The 16,590-nt window shown below is 46.2% G+C and overlaps 1 protein-coding gene across 1 annotated transcript in view; it reads right to left on the bottom strand.

Moving 5' to 3' along the window:
• Positions 1-1,191: 1,191 nt before the first annotated feature.
• LOC309527599 (uncharacterized protein) overlaps positions 1,192-16,590 on the bottom strand; it is a 34,803-nt gene continuing 19,404 nt past the window's right edge. The window contains exons 8-12 of the mRNA XM_082214419.1: positions 15,290-15,397; positions 5,546-5,620; positions 3,994-4,145; positions 2,412-2,524; positions 1,192-1,682 (exon numbers count right to left, since the gene is read on the bottom strand). Of these exons, the coding sequence (XP_082070545.1) occupies positions 1,529-1,682; positions 2,412-2,524; positions 3,994-4,145; positions 5,546-5,620; positions 15,290-15,397 (602 nt within the window). The 3' untranslated portion in view covers positions 1,192-1,528. The remainder of the gene's footprint in view (positions 1,683-2,411; positions 2,525-3,993; positions 4,146-5,545; positions 5,621-15,289; positions 15,398-16,590) is intronic.

Raw genomic sequence — 16,590 nt, forward strand, 5'->3', positions numbered from 1 at the left:
AAAAATATTGTCATGACCAGTGCTTTTTTTCTGGGGGGATGCAAGGGTACGCATACCCCTAAACATTTTGTGAATCTAAGTTTGGCCTCATTGAGGGGCAGGATTTCAATATGAGTAGGAAAATGAGAGTACCCCTAAACTTTTTTTTTTAAGAAAAAAAAGCACTGATCATGACTTTCTAAGTCTAGAACAGTGGTACCTTGGTACTTGAACAGCTTGGCTCCAGAAACTGTGTCTGTGGTATTTGAAATGAGGAAGAGACATCACCTTCATGGGTTACCATGTGGAGCTTTGGAACAGGGAGAGCAAGTTCCTCTGGGGTCCTGTTCTCATCACACACTGCCTTGGCATAATGGGAAGGAAAAGGAGATTCCAATCCTGTTGTCCTTGTAAAAAGCAAGTGGTGGGGCAATCAGGATTGTCCTTCTTAAAGCTGCTCTAATGGGATGATGGGCTGCTGGTCAGTGAGAGAGGATTTGCTTTGTATGCAGAAAATTACCTGTTCAATCCCCAGCACCTTCAGGTAGTGCAGTGAATGTCCCCTGTCTAAAACCCTCCCAAAGACACCACTGAAGGACAGAATGGGGGGGGATGTTTGTGTGAGGGGGATCCTCTCCCTTCCCCCACTGAGATCTTGATCTAAATCAGCCCTCTCAGTGTCTTCTCATAAAGGTAAATCTGTGCAGAGTCCCAAGCAAAGGATCCAGTGTTGCCAGGATTGTGTACACAGACAGTTTAAAGTGGATCTGATGTATTCCAGGTATACTTGTTTTTCACATTGCCCACACAATGTTATACTCATCCAAGTGGCAGGCCTGCATTCTCCCCTCCCATATTTAATTCAGGTTTTTGATCAGTGGATAATGCAGTAGGGTAAGAAAATCCCATATAAAATCAAATATTAGCTAACTGTGGATCTTTTTAAAAAAAGAAAAAGAAAAAAAGATGTGTAGTGATGTTTTGCTGGGTGCCATCTGTCACCACACACTGCTGACAGGGCCCTTTGTGACACACATGGTGGTGCTTCGGGCTGCTATTGTTGTTTTTTACCCACTGGACTGGTCTACTGGTGAACATACACATTTAAAGGCTGCTAAACAAATACCTTCCCACATGCCCACAGTGGACCTCAGTGTTCCAGAACTCAGGCAGAGTGAGGGACCAACATCACGTGGTGTGAAAGTATCTCACCAAGCATCACCCACTTGGGGTTTTATTTCAGTGTTCAAATTTCAGTTTATTTCAAGCTTCAAGGTATACAAACTGAAAGCCTATCAAATCCATTTGGCATAGCTGCTGCTGCTGAGGTGCCAAAATAATTAAAGAGAAGAAATCTTGAATACAGTAGTCAGCAGGGATCTTCAGCGTCAGCCAGGAGTTAACCAAAAAGTAGTCAAATGGTTTTTAAACTCAAGTTATCCTTAGAGCACCTCTTTGATTATATTAGGGAAGTGACATTTCTGTGTGGGGAAATCCCACAGCGCCTGGCCATTGAGCCTCAGAGGCCTGCCTGGGCGATGGTCCGTGCTTAGGTCTCGCTGCCCTGCTTCCCGCTTGGCATGGGCTTCTCACAGATGTAGTAGCACAGGTAGCTGCAGTAGACGTCGTTCCATTCCCCAGAACCCCAGAGATGCGCACAGTCTTCGTTCCCACTGTTATTCGGTTCCCCTGGCTTCCAGTACCTGCATTGAATGTTAAATACTTTGAAAAATATCAAAAATCCAAGATATACAGAATTTGATAGACTTCCCTCTTGATGTCTTTTTCATGGCCAAAAAGCAGTTTGGGTGGGGTGCAGGAAGAGAGATTTGGACGGGGGTCATAGTGCCTGAGAGGTCTAATCATGCAACAGAAGTGATCCAAGTCCTCTGGCTATTAGTCACAAATATATTGGGGTAGTGGTGTTCTTGCATTGTGCCCCTGTGTTTGAACAGGATTGCAGCGCTCCACTCTTCCCCATTATGCCATTTTCTCACTGAAATCATCTCCACTGCCATATCTTGCTGTAGGCAGTCCATGAGGACTATTTTTCAGAGTGTCTATGGTGGATTTCAGTTCAAAAATGAAAAAAGGATCCAAGGACATACTTAAGGGGATGTAGAGTTCGACCCTTTAGAAAAGCATTTCCCAACCTTGAGTCTCTATGTTGTTGGACTACAAATCACATCAGCCTGGATAATTGTCTATGCTGGCTGGGGATGATGGAGACAGTAGTCCAACATTTGGGGCCCCAAGGCTGGGAACAGTCACTGTAGAAGGAAGCTTTTGGTGAGGTTATGCTTGAAAGAACATCAGTCATGTGAGAATTCCTGCTGGCAGAATTTGAGAGGAGAATGCCATTTCCAAATTTGTTTTGACCGCACTTGATACCAGCTGCATAACAAAAGGGATGACAACTGCTCAGTGCTTACGTGAAGCCCGAGTAGTAACTGCTGCCATCAATCCATCTCCACAGTCCTTCAGTATCTATGTCCGTGAGGCCCATCCAATAACGGTCATTCCTGGTCCGGGTCATAAGGAAATTCTGCATGAGAAAGAAAAATCAGATAAATGTGGCCATGAGAGTACATGGACTTTCTGTTGGAAGATGACTTTTAGGAGGATCCAGAATCAGTTTCTCGGCCATTGCTGTGTTGGGTTCCACAGGGTTCAGTGGAACTGCATCAGTGGGTACTGCATCAGTGTAGAGCTTTATGCAGCCAAAGTAGTATGACCCATGTGCAAGAAGGAGGCATCAACAGACTGGTGGTGGTCCCTAAGGTTAGCAGAAGTACATTTTGTCGGGGGGCGGGGGAGAAAAACAAAACAGCTCAATGAGATCTGAGAATGCTCAGTGAAACACTGCCCGGCTGTTTGTGTGCAAGAAATGAAAGCTGGGTGTCAGGGAGTATTGGGCTGGAGGCTCCTGGCAGAGGGTGCAGTTTCCTGGCTGGATGGCCCTCTGAAAGCACGCCATGTGGCAACATTTTGTGGTGAGCATGGCTGGCCACTCAAGGCCCCTCCAGCACAGAACCTGGCGGAAAGAGTTGCAGCTCAGTGGCAGAGCATCTGCATTGCTTCCTGAAGGTCCTGGGATCCATCACCTGGCAGCTTCAGGTCGAGCTGGAGAAAGACTCCTGCCTGAGAGTCAATGTAGACAATCCTGAACTAGATGGATCATTGGTCTGACGTGATCTAAGGCTGCTTCCTAGGTTTCTATGTTGAAAAGCACAGTACAGCACAAAGCACAAGTAGCCGGTTTATCAAGGAAGAGGCAAATCCTCCCAAGTTGAATTCACTGGAAAATCTTGAAGGCATTCAGAGCCAGGTACAGATGTACAGAAATGTGAAGAGATTCAGAACTTACAGGGTTAACAGTTCTGAGTGACGTCTCACATCATGAGGCGTGGTTATGTTTCACATACGGGAATCTTACTGTGTGTGTTAGTTCTCTTTCTGTTCTGTTCGAGAGAGGAGAGATGTGCGCATTGTCGCCGGGTGTTTGAAGCTGAATTTACGATGTTATGCTACACAATTAAAGACTGTTGGAGATAAGAGAACAGCTTGCGTGCGTTCTGATTTATTACCCCCACAGCGCAGCAGCTTCTACCGCTGTGTATACTCTGCTAAAAGGGCCAAAGAGGCTGGAGGATTTTTCGACCGGCACAGACAGCTCAGTGGCGCAGCTAAGAAGAGTGCCGGGCGCCACTGGGCCAACAATGGACAGTATGTTGATACAGGGGAACATCCATAGTGGCGGTCAAAGTGACTTTCAGAGATGTTTGTCCACAATTTTCTTTTTGAGGAACCCCTGATAAGCATTCAGGAAAACCCCAGGTTCTCTGGAGCCCAGTTTGGAAACTATAGCCTGGCTGTGATCAGGAGATGCATGCCAAGTAAGTTGGAATAAGGCAACTAAGCCCCCCAATCTCTCTGGGTGCAATGGTTTTCCCCAACTTTCCCTGATTCCTCCAACTCCAGCACACCAGCCCTGGCGGTTTCCTTTCTTTTTACCTGTTCAGGCATACTATCAATGACAACCAGCTTGGAATTTCTGACAGTGCAATCATCCCTGGCCTGCATCCAGTTAGTTTTCTGCAGGGAGAAGTAGTAGCATTTTCCATTGTGGTATTCCCATTCTCTAGTGTCAGGACTGCATGGGAACACTGAGCAAAGGAAAGAGAGACAACATTAGCCAATGGCTTGAAAAGTAAAGTAAAGCTTAGAGATGTCTGAGAGCACAGAAAGTGCAGTAGGCTGTATCTAGCTATGCAGTCGTCCATCTATTTCAAGGAGGAGGAGCTGGCAAAGTGGTGCCCTCCAGATGATGTTTGAATGCAGCTCCCGCGTTCCTAAGAAGAGCTCTGTTGGATCAGGACCAGGGCCCCACGAGTTCAGAATCCTGGTCTCACAGTGGTCAGCAGATGCCTATGGGAAGCCCACAAACACTCCTCTCTGCACTGGTGATTTCCCAGAAAATGGAAGTTCAGAAGTTGGCTGCCTCCAAAAATGAACATTCTGGCTGGGACTGGTGGTAATCAGCCTGCTTTCACATGGCAGTTAATTCCGTTTTAACAACTGTTCCAGACCCTCCAACATGTCATGACAAAAAACTGGGGCACCATCTTCCGGGGCTGCACGTCTGCACAAGTTACATGACCTGTGCAAGATTGCAGTCCTGAAAAAACACTTTATTAGGGCACAGTGCCCCAAAGAGATTGCCTCCCCCCCCAAATAAAAACTTTTCTTAGGGGAAAATTGCAGTGCGAAATCAAGCAATATTGCAGCACCCAAAATGTTTGCCATGCTCTCACGAGAAAAAACAGGATTTCTCATTTCCTGGGACGGTTGAGGGCTATGCTGTTCCCTAACTGTAAAGTTCTGTATTATATGTGAGCTTTCACAAAAGCCACTTCTGGAACTGTAGAGGAGTATAGTGCAAGTTTAGTGCCCATTTCTGTCTTATTTGCTTCCAGAAAAAAATCTGTTTGCAAATAATATGGAAACAAATGCTAAACTTGCACCATATTCCACTATAACTCTGGAAGTGGCTTTTAGATCACGTGAAAGCTCAAATATAACATGAATTGCAAGTGGAGAGTGCTGTTCTGGACTCAAAGGGTCTTTGGACAGGTTCAGCAAGGCGCTTCTGATATTCCTTTTATACTTGAGATCAATTAGGAGAGGTTTGAAAGCTCATAAGAGAAAATCACTGAGGGCCACCATGGCTATGTGAGGCACCACTCCCTAGCTTTCAAGCTCTGCTCCCTGATGCTGGAGAGAGAGTCAGAGCAACAATTGAGAACATTGTTTGATTTTTTCTGTTTGGAATCCAAGGCTGTGGTTATGCGAGAAACCAGACCTTCTTGGGTTTTTAATACTGTGATCCCCTCCATTGTAGGATCGGGTTGCATATGTATTTGTAAATAAATCATAGAGATACCACAGTCTCCGCTAAGCCTCATTCCCAAAGGAAACATGAACCTTGGGTGAGAATCTGGAACACCTTGGATCTCACACCGTGCAGGGATTGGAGTGGCAGGCAACAATATGTTACAAGACTTACATTCATAATCATGTCCTGTTCGCGGCTTTGGACTCTCATCAATCAATTCACTCAGTTCTGATGAAAGTGTTGTTGCTTAAAATTTTAAAAGAGGAAAAGGGGGAAATGTTAGAAATTTAGAGCTGAAATGAAACATATTAAATGGCAGGCGTTATGATGCACGGAGGTGTGATATGGTTTATTATTCTTGAGAGACAGCAAATCAGGAGAGGTTTAGCAATGAAATGCTTAGTAATAACTTTGAATGTCAGTGTCGTGCTAATCAATCAATTAACTTTGAAACAATGCATCCCTTTCCCACACCCCTCCAAACATCACAAAGTGGTTTGAAGTTGGCATTACGCTAATTGTATAACAAATTATCTCCTAATATAAGAGGGGGCAGGGTTTCTGTTGAGTCAGGTGATTAGCTGTGGGAGGAGTTTATCAGAGCTTGCAGGGCAGCGGCGCGCAGTTTGATCCATCTTTTAGATTTAGGGGAGCTAGTCTCAAACCTTTGTTGGGGGAGACCTAGGTGTTTTTTTGTGGGGGGGGGAGTTATTTGTCCTGTCTTCACGCTTTTTATGATGGAGGACCGCTGTAGCCACCCCCAACGACACGTTCTCAAGATGGAGGGGGAGGGAACAGCTGCAGTCGCCTGCGGTTCCTGCGCAATGTTTGCCATCTTGCCAAAGGTTGCTCTCCCAGATTTGAGTTTATATTATGAAGCAGCGTGCCTACTTTGGCTAAAAGATTGGATAAAACTGGAGAACAGAGACCTGTTGGATTTAGAAGGTTTCAATAATTGGTACGGGTGGCACGCATATCTCTGGTATGAGAAGGTGAAAGTCCACAGGGCTTTCTTAAATCATATTTTCAGGGGACCAATATATCAGGTCTGGGAAAGAAATAAGAACCTTCTTGAAAGAAAAACACCATGGTGGATCTCACCGGTAGAGGTCTTAACAAAAAAAAAAACCAACATGGAAGAGAAGACAGCCACTTACGAAGATTTGGTAAGAAAATCAGAACAAGGGCTTAAACTTAAACCTTATGAGGAAATAAAGGATCAATTCACCGGTTGGTTACAGTATCATCAGGTGAATGATATGTTAAAGCAAGATAAAAGAAAAATGGGCTTTGAGGACAAGAAATCAAAATTCAATATAGAAATAATAGAAGGTAAAAACAAAACATTGTCTAAATTATACAACATATTACTGGAATGGCATACAAAAGACGAGGAAGTCAAAGAGGCAATGATTAAATGGGCAATTGACTTCGGCTATAACATCAAGTTTGAAAAGTGGTTGAAATTGTGGCATAGAGATATTAAATTTACGGCCTGTACGAGTTTGAGAGAAAATGTCTGGAAAATGCTCTATAGATGGTATCTCACGCCGGCAAAATTAGCTAAAATCTATAGATCAGAAAATAAGACATGCTGGAAATGTGGTGAAGTGGAGGGAGACCTCTACCATATGTGGTGGCAATGCAACAAGGTGAAGGTTTTTTGGGAAGCAATTTATAATGAACTTAAAAAAGTTTTTAAATATACTTTTCCCAAAAGACCTGAGGCCTTTTTGCTGGGAATTATGGGTAAGGAAATAAAAAATGAAGATAAAAAAATTTTTCTCTATGCCACCACAGCCGCAAGAATTATGCTGGCACAAAACTGGAAAACAGAAAATATACCTAACGTAAGTGACTGGCAGGTCAAAATGATTAACTATGCCGAGCTAGATAGATTAACAGGCAGAATACGAGACCAAGACGACCAGAAATTTCAAAAAAATTGGAGTAAATTTTGGAAATATATTGGAACGGATATATAGGAGGAACTGGCGGTATTAGAAAAACTTTATCAGCTAATAAGTATAAACTTTAATAAACTAATTACGCAATCCGGGATTTATTTGATACTTACCAAAAGGGTGGAGGGAAGTCAAAGGCTAAGTAGAGCCTAATGCTTATATTATTTTTTTTGTATGATTGTATGCTTACTTTTTGTATAGCATGAAAATAGGATGAATAATTTATGTTAAAATGTCTATTTTTGTATTTGTTTGTCCTTTTTTTTTCTTTTACAAATTCTGAATAAAAATTTACTTGCAAAAAAAAAAAAAAGAAGACAAAGTCCAGCAACTGGAGGAATGTGTAGCTACGCTCCAAAGAATTAGAGAGCTGGAGCTCTTCTTGGAAGCAACAGAGCACACCGTCTCCACCAAGAAGGAGACAGGGGACTCCCCTGAGAAGGAGGCTAGTTCACCAACACAGGAGCCAGATATATGGAGAAACGTGACTCAAAGAAGTAGGAGGCCCAGGGTTCACTCTGATTGCTTAGAAATACACAATCGCTTTGAGGTCCTCTCCCCTAGCATGGAAGACGAAGAGCAGACTCCATTTGAGGATCTCTCCCTCATTACAGTCGATCAGGTATATGAAGACGAGCAGCAAAGTCAGTCCTCAGGGAATATGCAGGCGACCTTGGAACGGACAGCTCATGGAAGAACCCTGACCAAACCTAAGAGGAGGCGTGTGGTGGTGATAGGGGATTCCCTACTGAGGGGAGCAGATCATTAAGCAAACAGTCTGTGAGCACCTAGAAAGGAATGCTGTGATCACCAATAGTCAGCATGGATTTCTGTTCGACAGTGGAATTTGCTGCCAAGGAGTGTGGTGGAGTCTCCTACTTTGGAGGTCTTTAAGCAGAGGCTTGACAACCATATGTCAGGAGTTCTCTGATGGTGTTTCCTGCTTGGCAGGGGGTTGGACTCGATGGCCCTTGTGGTCTCTTCCAACTCTATGATTCTATGATTCTATGATTCTGAAAAATAAGTCATGTCAGACTAACCTGATCTCGTTTTTTGACAGAATTACAAGCCTGGTAGATGAAGGGAACGCAGTGGATGTAGCCTACCTTGATTTCAGCAAGGCATTTGACAAGGTGCCCCATGATATTCTTGTAAAGAAGCTGGTAAAATGCGGTCTTGACTATGCTACCACTCAGTGGATTTGTAACTGGCTGACTGACCGAACCCAAAGGGTGCTCATCAATGGTTCCTCTTCATCCTGGAGGAAAGTGACTAGTGGGGTGCCACAGGGTTCTGCCTTGGGCCCGGTCTTATTCAACATCTTTATCAACGACTTGGATGATGGACTCAAGGGCATCCTGATCAAATTTGCAGATGACACCAAACTGGGAGGGGTGGCTAACACCCCAGAGGACAGGATCACACTTCAAAACGACCTTGACAGATTAGAGAACTGGGCCAAAACCCAGCCAGATGGGCGGGGTATAAATAATAAATTATTATTATTATTATTATTATTATTATTATTATTATTATTATTATTATTATTATTATATAAGATGAACTTTAACAGGGAGAAATGTAAAGTATTGCACTTGGGCAAAAAAAATGAGAGGCACAAATACAAGATGGGTGACACCTGGCTTGAGAGCAGTACATGTGAAAAGGATCTAGGAGTCTTGGTTGACCACAAACTTGACATGAGCCAACAGTGTGACGCGGCAGCTAAAAAAGCCAATGCAATTCTGGGCTGCATCAATAGGAGTATAGCATCTAGATCAAGGGAAGTAATAGTGCCACTGTATTCTGCTCTGGTCAGACCACACCTGGAGTACTGTGTCCAGTTCTGGGCACCACAATTCAAGAAGGACACTGACAAACTGGAACGTGTCCAGAGGAGGGCAACCAAAATGGTCAAAGGCCTGGAAACGATGCCTTATGAGGAACGGCTAAGGGAGCTGGGCATGTTTAGCCTGGAGAAGAGGAGGTTAAGGGGTGATATGATAGCCATGTTCAAATATATAAAAGGATGTCACATAGAGGAGGGAGAAAGGTTGTTTTCTGCTGCTCCGGAGAAGCGGACACGGAGCAATGGATCCAAACTACAAGAAAGAAGATTCCACCTAAACATTAGGAAGAACTTCCTGACAGTAAGAGCTGTTCGACAGTGGAATTTGCTGCCAAGGAGTGTGGTGGAGTCTCCTACTTTGGAGGTCTTTAAGCAGAGGCTTGACAACCATATGTCAGGAGTGCTCTGATGGTGTTTCCTGCTTGGCAGGGGGTTGGACTCGATGGCCCTTGTGGTCTCTTCCAACTCTATGATTCTATGATTCTATGATTCACCACAATTCAAGAAGGACACTGACAAACTGGAACGTGTCCAGAGGAGGGCAACCAAAATGGCCAAAGGCCTGGAAACGATGCCTTATGAGGAACGGCTAAGGGAGCTGGGCATGTTTAGCCTGGAGAAGAGGAGGTTAAGGGGTGATATGATAGCCATGTTCAAATATATAAAAGGATGTCACATGGAGGAGGGAGAAAGGTTGTTTTCTGCTGCTCCAGAGAAGCGGACACGGAGCAATGGATCCAAACTACAAGAAAGAAGATTCCACCTAAACATTAGGAAGAACTTCCTGACAGTAAGAGCTGTTCGACAGTGGAATTTGCTGCCAAGGAGTGTGGAGACTTGGTTGGATGAAGCAGATGGGCCTGTTCTTGCCGCTGCTTGTCCACCAGGTTTCTCTTACGCACAGCAACCCAGGTAATGTGGGCGGGGAGGGGGGGTTGCAGTGATTTTTAGGAAGTCATTAGTTTGCACCAGGCGTCCTATTGGGAAGACCCAGTTTTCTGAGTGCATGTTCTGGAAGTTGGGCAATAGGGGCAGTACAGGATTCCTTTTGGTGTACCGACCTCCCCGCTGCGCCAAGGATTCCCTGCCCGAGCTGCTTCAGGTCGTGGCGGATGTTCTCCTGGAGACACCTAGCTTGGTCGTCCTAGGGGATTTTAACATCCATGCCGACACGACCTTACAAGGGGCTGCTCGGGACTTCGTGGAAAGCATGGCCTCCATGGGGCTGTCCCTGAATAAGTCTGGCCCAACCCATAGCCGTGGACATGCCTTGGACCTGGTGTTTACCTCTATGGATGTTGGTGATCTGACACTAAGTAAAAGCGAAACGAAAGAAGTGCCATGGTCAGATCACTTCCTGGTGCAACTGGACTTCTCTGCGACCCATCCCCTCTGCAGGGAGGTGGGACCAATTCGGATGGTCCGCCCCCGCCACTTAATGGATCCAAATGGTTTCCAGAGAGTGGTAGGGGATGCTTTATCCCATGTTGATGGCCTTTCAGCTGATTCCCTGGTGGCCCGCTGGAATGTGGAGTTAACCAGGGCTATTGACTGTTTGGCTCCGAAGCGCCCTCTCCGATTGCATGGAGCCCGGACAGCCCCGTGGTTTTCCACGGATCTGAGGGCAATGAAACAATCGTTGAGACGGCTAGAGCGCCGGTGGCGGAGAACTCATTCCGAATCTGACCGGACACAGGTTAGAGCTCAACGTCGAGCCTACCAAGTGGCGATAGCGACGGCGAAGAAGAATTTCTTCACCGCCTCTATTGCATCTGCAGAAAACAGCAGCAGGAGACTTTTTCAGGTGGTTCACAATTTAGCGGAACCACCTGCAACATCGGGGCCCAGTACGGGCCACATGTTCTCCTGCAATGATTTTGCAAAGTTTTTTGCAGATAAAATCGCTCAGATTCGGGAAGAAGTAGACTCCACCGTGGGAGCAGGGCCGGGGCGGGAGAGTGCAAGAGTTCTGTCTGGTCAAGTTGAGTGGGATCAATTCCAATCTGTTGCCTCCGAGGATGTGGACAGGCTGCTTGGACGAGTGAAACCAACCACCTGTCTCCTGGATCCTTGCCCATCCTGGCTAATAAAAGCAAGCCGGGAAGGGCTGGGCGATGGGCTTCGTGGGGTGGTGAATGCTTCCCTCCGTGAGGGGGCCTTCCCAGACCCGCTGAAAGAGGCGGTTATTAAACCGCTTCTTAAAAAACCATCTCTAGATGCGGCCACGATGGCCAACTATCGCCCAGTCTCAAATCTTCCATTCCTGGGCAAGGTGATTGAGCGAGCGGTTGCCGAACAACTCCAGGCACGCCTGGAAGAAGCGGACCATTTGGATCCCTTCCAGTCGGGATTCAGGCCTCATCATGGGACTGAAACTGCCTTGGTCGCACTGGTTGATGATCTCCGGCGGGCTAGGGACAAAGGTGAGAGCTGTTTCCTAGTTCTGCTGGATCTCTCAGCGGCGTTTGATACCATCGACCATAGCATCCTTCTGGACCGTCTTGAGGGGCTGGGAGCTGGGGGCACTGTTATACAGTGGTTCCGCTCCTTCCTCCTGGGCCGTGTTCAGAAAGTGGTGGTGGGGGATGAGTGTTCAGACCCCTGGGCTCTCACTTGTGGGGTGCCTCAGGGTTCTGTCCTCTCCCCCATGCTTTTCAACATCTACATGCGGCCGCTGGGAGAGATCATCAGGAGGTTTGGGCTGGGTGTTCATCAGTATGCGGATGATACCCAGCTCTACCTCTCTTTTAAATCAGAACCAGTGAAGGCGGTGAAGGTCCTGTGTGAGTGTCTGGAGGCGGTTGGAGGATGGATGGCGGCTAACAGATTGAGGTTGAATCCTGACAAGACAGAAGTACTGTTCTTGGGGGACAGAAGGCGGGCAGGTGTGGAGGATTCCCTGGTCCTGAATGGGGTAACTGTGCCCCTGAAGGACCAGGTGCGCAGCCTGGGAGTCATTTTGGACTCACAGCTGTCCATGGAGGCACAGGTGAAATCTGTGTCCAGGGCAGCTGTTTACCAGCTCCATCTGGTACGTAGGCTGAGACCCTATCTGCCTGCGGACTGTCTCGCCAGAGTGGTGCATGCTCTGGTTATCTCCCGCTTGGACTACTGCAATGCACTCTACGTGGGGCTACCTTTGAAGGTGACTCGGAAACTACAACTAATCCAGAATGCGGGAGCCAGACTGGTGACTGGGAGCAGCCGCCGAGACCACATAACACCGGTCCTGAGAGATCTGCATTGGCTCCCAGTACGTTTCCGAGCACAATTCAAAGTGTTGGTGCTGACCTTTAAAGCCCTAAACGGCCTCGGTTCAGTATACCTGAAGGAGCGTCTCCACCCCCATCATTCTGCCCGGACGCTGAGGTCCAGCGCCGAGGGCCTTCTGGCGGTTCCCTCATTGCGAGAAGCAAAGCTACAGGGAACCAGGCAGAGGGCCTTCTCGGTAGTGGCGCCCGCCCTGTGGAACGCCCTTCCAGCAGATGTCAAGGCGATAAACAACTACCTGACATTCAGGAGACATCTTAAGGCAGCCCTGTTCAGGGAAGTTTTTAACGTGTGATATTTTATTGTATTTTTGGTTTTTATGGAAGCCGCCCAGAGTGGCTGGGGAGGCCCAGCCAGATGGGCGGGGTATAAATAATAAATTATTATTATTATTATTATTATTATTATTATTATTATTATGGTGGAGTCTCCTACTTTGGAGGTCTTTAAGCAGAGGCTTGACAACCATATGTCAGGAGTGCTCTGATGGTGTTTCCTGCTTGGCAGGGGGTTGGACTCGATGGCCCTTGTGGTCTCTTCCAACTCTAGGATTCTATGATAAGGGTGGGAAACCTGTGGCCCTGCAGATGTGGACTGCAACTCCTGTTATAGACGCCCCCATATATAAGATTTCCCCTACTTTGGGGGACTCTGATTTAAGAAAATGGGGGATGGTCCCCGTGTATAAGACACCCCAAAATTTTGGACATTATTTTCAGGGGGAAACCTAGTCTTATACATGGAAAAATACAGTATTTTATTTCATAAAACCACTTGATTGTAAACCTCAAAGTGCTTTACAAAAAGATAAAACAATAAAATTAAGAAAAAAGTCACAACCTTAGTTTAAAATAATTGAGTAGACTTATCTAAACAAGAATATTTTAGCAGGTGCCAAAAAGAGTACAGTGAAGCCTGGGAGTTCCAAAGTGCAGGTGAAGACCCAGTTCTTATAAATGTGGAACGGCCATTATGTGACGCCTGTTGTAGTGCCAGTTCTGTCAATCAATGTTGTTGAGGGCGCATGTGCAGAAATCTATTGACCATGTTTGCTTGGGTTGATGGGTGATGGATACCAGAAACACGAGTAACTATGGGAACATTATATTAGACCTTTTATGGGCCTCTACACAGACCAGAACCCTTGCCAGCTCTGTAGAGGCCGCTTCACCACCAGGATCTACCATGGGATGAGGCAGCTTTTCCTTCCCAGATGTCTGCTTCTGCTCTGTGGGTCCTGGACTCTCCCAGCTCTGTCCTTTGGGGCCTCTCGACTCTTCCAGCCAAGGTTCCCTCACGCAAGAGTTGTCTGGGTTCCTCTTACCCTGCTCTTAGCTCCAGCCAGGCCTTAGGGATCCAGCCCCTGGTCATCCAATAAAGTTTCACTTGAGGATCCCGGATATTTCTCCCCTGCTGCCCCATTTCTGACACCGCAAGCTAGAAGTTCACCCCACAGCATCCTTGTTCTCGCCATCCCTTTCCAGCCTAGCAGAACATGGACAGTTACTCTCCCAGGCCATTGCTTAGCAACTTGGTGAGATGGGGTGGATGCTTCAGAGAAGAGAGTGTGGCCTTCCTCACTGACCAGTCTAACCAGGAGACATGCACGAAAACCCACCCTGCTCCTCCTGGCCTGGGAAGTCAGGAGATAAGAGAACTTCAATAATGTGCCACCTGCATGCAATATGCCCCCTTTTTCGGTCTGGGCAATTTCGCTGGCTTTCCATCCCTACCTCTGCCCCTCTTACATCAGGTGGTAAAAGCCCTCAAGGAAAGCAGGAAAGAACCTGCCTGTGGGATTCAGCTCTCTCACCAGGAGAAACTTCAACTAGAGGCCCTCAGACCACCACTAGGGTAATGGGAAACGTAGTCCAGAAACTTATGGGGACCATAGTTTGAAGAACCCTGAGTTAGTGGATGGGGGCCAGCCAACATGCCACCCACTTCATAAGGATGTCGTACTGGGACATTTTGGGGAGAAAAGTGACAGATGATGGCAGACTGCTGCTTCCTCACCCCCACCAGTGGCAAGTCTGTCTCCATGAACCCTTAAAAATCTCCCAATTGCCAAAACAGGACCCCTATCAAATCATCACCTGCCAATGGAGTGGTAAATGTTGGCAGTGGATTTTTGCCTCCCGCTAGACTCCATTTACCCTCCCCTGGAGACCCTGAGGCAAGGACTCTTGGCGCTTCAGGTCATATTTCCAAAAGTTGGCAGCACTACAACTGAGCACAAATCAGCTTTCAATTCCCTTCATTTAGTGATTTTGCTCATTTTTGTTTAGGTGGGTATTGATAGTTATTTTTCTATCTAGTTTAGTCAGATTGATTCACACCCTATGCCATTATGAGCAGGGCTGATTATTGTTGTGCCAGTTGTGCTAGAAATATTTATATTGAGGGGCAGCATAGAAATCTTTAAAATAAATACAGTGGTGCCCCGCAAGACGAATGCCTCGCAAGACGAAAAACTCGCTAGACGAAAGAGTTTTCCGTTTTTTGAGTCGTTTCGCAAGACGAATTTCCCTATGGGCTTGCGAGTTCTTGTGAGTTTGTTTCCTTTTTCTTAAAGCCACTAAGCCGTTAATAGCCGCCAAGCCGCTAATAGCCGTGCTTCGCAAGACGAAAAAACCGCAAGACGAAGAGACTCGCGGAACGGATTAATTTCGTCTTACGAGGCACCACTGTATATAAATTCATTCATAGTTATTAAAGAATAATAAACCAACACATACACCTCCCTTTGTTTCTGATGGAGACAAAGCCAAGAAACAATGTCCTTTATAGATGAAATGTTTTGAACGATAAAGAGGAAAATGGTCAAAGTACCTTTGGAAAGAGCCACGATGCAGAAAACAGCAGCTCCCAGGACAGAGACCATCAGCAGAATGCAGACATGGAAGACCGGCCTCCGGGCGAAATTAAGGTAACTTCTTTCTTTAAATAAAGAAAAGAAAAAGAAGAAAAAGATATAGCCATTGTTCCATGACTGCTGGAATCATGCAAGAACCTTTATTCCAACAGAGTTTCCAGCAAGTGCTTTGAGTTGAGGATATGCACCCACTGTGAGCGCATTGTGATGAGTGTGCCAGGCCCCTGTCATCCCTGAATGGTGCAAGTGTGCTAGATGGCAAATGGGTGGGGCCCCTCACTCAGCTCAGAGATACCGTAGTTGGAAGGATAAAGCCTGAACTGAGAGTTGAGAGTTGCTCTGATGTGAGCTAGAAGCAAAACAGCAAATGGGAAGCGAAAGAGACAGAGCAATGATTGATTTCTGTTGGAATCCAAGGTTGTGGCTACCGGAGAAACAAGACCCTTGCTGTGAACTCCTCCATCGTAGGCTCAGGTTGTATATAGGAGTAAATAAACCATATATCATAAAGACACCAGAGTCTCCGCTGCGCCTCATTTCCAAAAGGAAACACAAGCCCCTGGTAAGTGCCTGGGATCCCTGGGATCTTGCACCCCCGGAGACTGGGGTGGTGTGCAGCGGTATCACACTTGCCTCGGTGCAGCCTTTCTTGCTATCTTACTGCGCTTGCATGATGTCTGGGAACTTTCTTGAAGTATCAGCTGTGCTGCTTGCTGCAGCCTTGTGTTGGTTTTGTGGGGGGAGGGGTTATTATTATGAACTAATAAAGCAGAATAAATCTTGCACTATGGTGGGGTTAAGAAACAAACATGCCCACAATAAAGCAGCAGTCTTGGAAGGGCCCCTGGAGCCACTTTCGCCCCTCCACCTCTGATTTCTTGGCCTTTTTCTTAAGCATTCATTCGGATTTGCTATTACAAAGCTTACAGGTCTTTATTTAGCAGGCATCCTTTGTTTGCAGGGAGGTTCAGTGACAAAAGAGGGACAAAGGATTTGCTTGCAGGTCTTCCCATTAGCCATTTGCTCACTGCACATTTTTCAGTGCATTTCCACCTGTCACTTTCCTAACTGTAAAAAAATCTTTTTTATAAAAAGTGAATTTGTTGCAGTAAGTTGACTAGAGTGCTTTAATTCACATTATTTGTGCAAACCTCAATTTCCAGTAATATATGTGGAACCAGGAAGTGCTCAGCTCCCTAAAGTAGAATAGTGAAAGCAATTATTTCTTGGCCCGTTAACTCCATCTTGTCTAACACCC

This window comes from Podarcis vaucheri, assembly GCF_965113315.1.
Source record: "Podarcis vaucheri genome assembly, chromosome: 2".
NCBI lineage: Eukaryota > Metazoa > Chordata > Lepidosauria > Squamata > Lacertidae > Podarcis > Podarcis vaucheri.